The following is a 4,993-nucleotide window of genomic DNA, read 5'->3' on the forward strand; positions in this document are numbered from 1 at the left end:
AAAGGACAGAGGAATATAGGATTTAGAACTGGAATCTTAGAGATTGTATAATACAGGGCTTCACAGATAGAGATCCCAAGGTCTGTGGCTTAGATTGGGGAAAAAAAAAAAACATGTCTTTATTTTCACAAAATAAAATTGAATTGAACTGAAATTTAGCTTTTTATTTTCTTTTTCCAATTGGAAATGTAGGCAACAAGCCATTATTCTGAGAAGGGTTCATTGCTTCAGCAAATTGCTAAAGGTGTCCATCACACACAAACACACACACACACTCAGACTCATATACACACTCATAAACACACACACTCACAGCTTAAGAAGCCCTTTTCTAATATGACCTCCTAATTTTAGAAAGGGAGAAAATGACCCCAAGAAAGATATTGATTTTGATTAAGGAATCAGATTGGTTTGGATAGAAAAGGCATCCAATTCAGTTTATTGATTATATTAGTTTTCAGTGCACAGTTTGTGGCAGGAGAGAAAAAAAGTTGGGGTAATTCATTTTGGCATATGAGGACATGGAACCAGCCATCAGGGTCAGAGGTCAGAAGCTGCAGGTGGAGGTCAGTTGGCTTGAATTGTTCTTTGAATCCAGTCACAGTATCGGCACACATCAGTGTAGACTCCTGGCTTCTGGGTTGAGCCACAGGGAACCTCCCCCCAGGACACTAGACCACGAAGACGTCCGTGACACACTAGTGGTCCCCCAGAATCACCCTGTAGGGAAAAGGAGAAAGAGTGAAAGACCCAGACACAGGCAGATAAGAGAGGAATGGAAAACAGGCAGAAACACTGAGTTACCAAGACAGACTTACATGGGGGAGAAGATAAAGGAGAGACACAGAGAGCAGGATCGATAGAATTGGAGACAGGTGGAAACATGCTTATGGATCAGACTGGACAGGTGTTAGATTCAGAGACACCCCTCCGGGTCTTGTCCTGCCCTCCTCTTCCTTTGTTTCAAATCCCACTTTTGTAAGAGTATCTCCCTAATCCACCTTGCTCTCCCTGTTTTTGCTAGACTGCCCTCTAAAATTACCTTCCATTTACAATATATTATGTTATGTCACATTACATTATATTGTGTTGTATTATATTATTATTGTGTTGTGTTGTGTTATGCCATGTCGTGTCATGTCATGTCATGTCATGTTGTGACATGATATGATATGATTAGGTGGTATAGTGGATAAAGTGCTGGACCTGGAGTCAGGAAGATTCATCTCCCTGAGTTTAAATCAGGCCTCAGACACTTACTAGCTGTGTGACCCTCGTCAAGTCACTTAATCCTGTTTGCCTCAGTTTCCTCATCTGTAAAATGAGTTGGAGAAGGAAATGGCAAACCCCTCCAGTATCTTTGCCAAGAAAACCCCAACTGAACTCATGAAGAATCAGACACAACTGAAAAACAACCAAATGACATATTGTGTTGTATTGTGTTTATTGTATTTTGTTATGTGTCTTATATGCACATAGTTGGTTGCCTGTTATCTCTCCCCCTAGAATGTGAGTTCCTTAAGGACTGGGGTCTTCTGTTTGTCTTTCCTTGTCTCACTAGCCCAGAGTAAATGATCAATAAGTGCTTGTTGAGTGACTGATTGCTTAAATCACTGTTGTATTCTTGGGCTATTGGTGTCACGTTTTCCAAGTGCCCTTTATCTCGGCCTCTCTGGGTCTCCGCTCTTCACTTTTCTGCATGTCTCCAGTTTTGTGTCTCTGGGTATCTCTTTGTCTGTTTCACTCTGAGCCTCCCCCTCCCCAGCTTACCTGACAAGAGTCTGTTCCGCTCTTCTGTTCTCCTGCACACACCATGTTGGCAGTAATCTGGCTGGGATAGGCCTGCTGGCAGGTCTTGTGAGGCACCAAGTGGATGGAGGCACATTGGAGTGTGTCTGGGTAATGGCCTGGGGAAAAGTGGGAGAAGGAGAGACCTGGGACTGGGGTTATGCAATAGAGGTCTAGAAGCTGCTGATGCAGTTACTTTGCTCAACCACATTCTAGAAAAATCTCGCTTCACCATTGATCCTTCCTATTCAGAGGTCCTTCCAATGAAAGCTTATCGCATCATTCTTCCCTCCGACTTTGATTCCTTCCTTTCTAGCTCCTTCTCATCATTGATCCCTTCTAGTCCTCCCCACCTTTGGCCCCTCCCATCATTTGCCTTTACCACTATCAGTCTCTCTCCTCATTGGTCTTCATCATCATGGATCCCCCCCCCCCCCCCAAATAGTCATGTTGCTTGTTTATCCCAGTTCATTCTCATTCTCCATCCCTCCTACCCAAGATTGATGGCACTCTTGGTGCCCCCCACCCCAAGTGTTTCCCCTATCATTGAGGTCTCAGACCATTTATCACCACTTCTCAGTAGTTCCTCCATTGGACATTGGCCCTTTCCATCATTTGGCCCTTCGTTTGGCTGTTTCTGTTGTCACACTCACCCTGTGCATCTGTCTTGCCCCAGCCAGAGATGACACAGGATGAAGTCAAATTGTTCATGCAGTCTGATTCCCAAGGAAGAGCCAGAGGCTGGATTTGGGGAGACAGAGTCATGGCCCGAGAAAGCTTCAACAGCATGATGTCATTATCATGTCGAACTCTATTATAGTCTGGATGTGGGATAGCTTGGGAGACTTGGCTCAGCTGCTGACTTCGCTCCCACTGCCGAATGTTGTGCTTGCCCAGGAGGACCTGTAGTGTCCTGAAGGAGAAATCCTGGTCTTGACTTAGGTCCCATTCCTTCCCTGGGTCACTACAATGATCCCTTGATTCAATGCTACACAAAGTACTTTTCTGGAAGAGAATGGGGCTGGATGTGAATGTACCAGTCTTCTATTCTTCCTTTCATCCCAAATTAATGGTGATAGGGAAGCACCGCCCAGGGTCTAACCACAATCTCTCCCATCCATGAGTCAAATTACTTACGGTTTTTGACAGTGAGCAGCAGTGAGTACCCACTGGGGGTGTATGAGGACTCCACCACACAGCAAGTGATTGGAATAGAAGAGGGCAACCTGGTAGGGGCGTTCTCCCTCTCTGCAGACATAGTCTTTGGATCCCACAACCTTGTCCCTCGCCTCAGCCCTGGCTGTGGGGAAAGAAATACTGTGTAAGGTAACTCCCAAATGGAAGCTCACGCTGTCTCTGACATCCCCCTGAATGTGTTTTCATCCTAGTCTATCCCACAGCCTGTTCCCACTCGTATTTATACCCCCACTTCCGATCCCAGGACTGTTCACATATCCACTCAGATCTCATCCCACCCTTCCCTGGCTCCAATCCCTTCTGTCCCCATCCCCATCTTTGGGCTCATCTTTATCCTTTTCCTCATCGTTACTGCCAATCCCACAGGCACCCCTCCCCAGCCCTGCCTCCATCCCCATCCCCAATCCCATCCCTACCACAAACCCCATCTCCATGCCTATCCTTATCGCCAAACCTGCTGTCACCAGTATCACGGCAAACATCAGCAGTTCCATGACCATTCCTGGGGAAAGGGGAAGGAACTTGATTGGTTCCTGAACTAGGCCCCGCCCCTTTCTAGCCCCAATGGGAATTGGGATACTTACTCATCCCTGATGACCTTTGTCATACTTTCTCTTTGATAAATGATCATATCTTGACTTTGACCTCATCCTTCTTCCCTCATTTTCACTTGACTCATCAATTCACTTCTCCAATCTTAAGATGTCTTAAGAGCCAAGACTTCTGGCTTCTTGTACAGTCTTAGAATCACAGACCCTTACAGTGAGAAAGGACCCCAGAGAGCATCTGGTCCAATCTTTACCTGACAGAGAACCCCCACCACATCCCCTCCAAATGGTCTTCCAACCTCCTCTTGAATGACACTGAATCATTCATATGACCCCATATAAATCCCTGCCTTGCTCTGGACCTTAGTTTGCTTCCCCATAAAATTATCAAGGGGGAGAGAGGAAGAGGACTAAATCACCTGACCATTCTGGGTCTCAGTTTCTCTTTCTGTAACATGAAGAGGGTTTTTTTTTCCTAGAGAATCTCTCAGGTCTATTCATAGCTTGTTAACCAGAGTTTCTCCATCCCCTTCTCCATGGCCCTCTCTATCCCCTTTGCTTTTCAGGGCTCAAAAGATGGGAGCGAAAGTTTCCATCTTACCTGTTGAGTGAAATCCAGCTGGAATCCTGGAGAGAGACATGCAGAGAGGAGAAAGAAAGAGAGACCCAGATGCAGACAGAGGCAGGAAGAGAAAGAGGGGAAGAAATTAGAGGGAAAGAGACAAAGACTGATCCCCACCAGGAAGGAATGGGTGATCCTGGGGCTGTCTGTCTCTCTCAGAAACCCATCCTCACATGAGCTCTTCCAGCTCCCTGCCTTTTAACCCCTTGCTGGCTGGGGCCCCAGGCCCTGTAGTCTCTCCACCCCTTTTCTTCCCCCGCCCACACCTCCCCCAAACATTCTTCCTCACACCAGAAACCCTGCCCTTCTTTACCCTTTGACCTCAGACAGCTAGATTCTGCTGGGGTGAAGTTTGAACATCTGTACACCTAAGCACCAAGAAGACTCAGAGGAAGGAGCCCAGGGTCTGGAAGAGAACATCAGCTGGGTGGGGGAGGGAGGAGGGAAGATGGTGGATGCCCGAGCTCATAGGGTCCTGGCACTAGGGACAGAAAGGAGATAAGGGACCTTATAATACACCCCCCATGACTTACTGACAAAAGAACTGAGACTCAGGGGCAGTAAGGGCTAGAGGGAAGGTCAGTGTGTGTGTGTGTGTGTGTGTGTGTGTGTGTGTGTGTTAGAGTAAGGTAGAATTCAGGATCCTTGATGGAACGGGGCACTGGGAGGTTGTGGATGCCTGGGTCTCTGAGGGCGTGGAGACAGGGATCCTGACACCTGGGTTCAATGGGTTTGAGCTGACTCACCCTCCTGCTGGTAAGTCCTGCCATGGACACCCACAAAGTCAGTAACTGTGTTAGTGTGTGTCACAGGGAGGGGCCCTCCCCCAGCCTGAGGA

At 47.1% G+C, this 4,993-nt stretch overlaps 1 protein-coding gene across 6 annotated transcripts; it reads right to left on the minus strand.

Moving 5' to 3' along the window:
- Positions 1-410: 410 nt before the first annotated feature.
- Positions 411-4,374, minus strand: KLK6 (kallikrein related peptidase 6). 6 transcript variants are annotated; one of them, XM_069088820.1, is made up of 8 exons: positions 4,273-4,338; positions 4,135-4,160; positions 3,570-3,725; positions 3,440-3,487; positions 2,926-3,088; positions 2,442-2,701; positions 1,771-1,934; positions 411-720 (listed from the first exon to the last, which is right to left on the minus strand). In XM_069088820.1, exons 3-8 carry the CDS (start codon positions 3,571-3,573, stop codon positions 568-570), a joined length of 792 nt encoding a protein of 263 aa, XP_068944921.1. In that variant the 5' UTR covers positions 3,574-3,725; positions 4,135-4,160; positions 4,273-4,338; the 3' UTR covers positions 411-567. The 6 variants fall into 6 exon arrangements, with proteins under 6 accessions (XP_068944921.1, XP_068944922.1, XP_068944919.1 ...); XM_069088821.1 differs by lacking the exon at positions 3,570-3,725 and having other exon boundaries at positions 4,273-4,374; XM_069088818.1 differs by having other exon boundaries at positions 4,135-4,351.
- Positions 4,375-4,993: the final 619 nt, after the last annotated feature.

This window comes from Petaurus breviceps, unplaced genomic scaffold, assembly GCF_028583685.1.
Source record: "Petaurus breviceps papuanus isolate PSGF00001 unplaced genomic scaffold, PetGlider_PUasm1.0 185, whole genome shotgun sequence".
Lineage (NCBI taxonomy): Eukaryota > Metazoa > Chordata > Mammalia > Diprotodontia > Petauridae > Petaurus > Petaurus breviceps.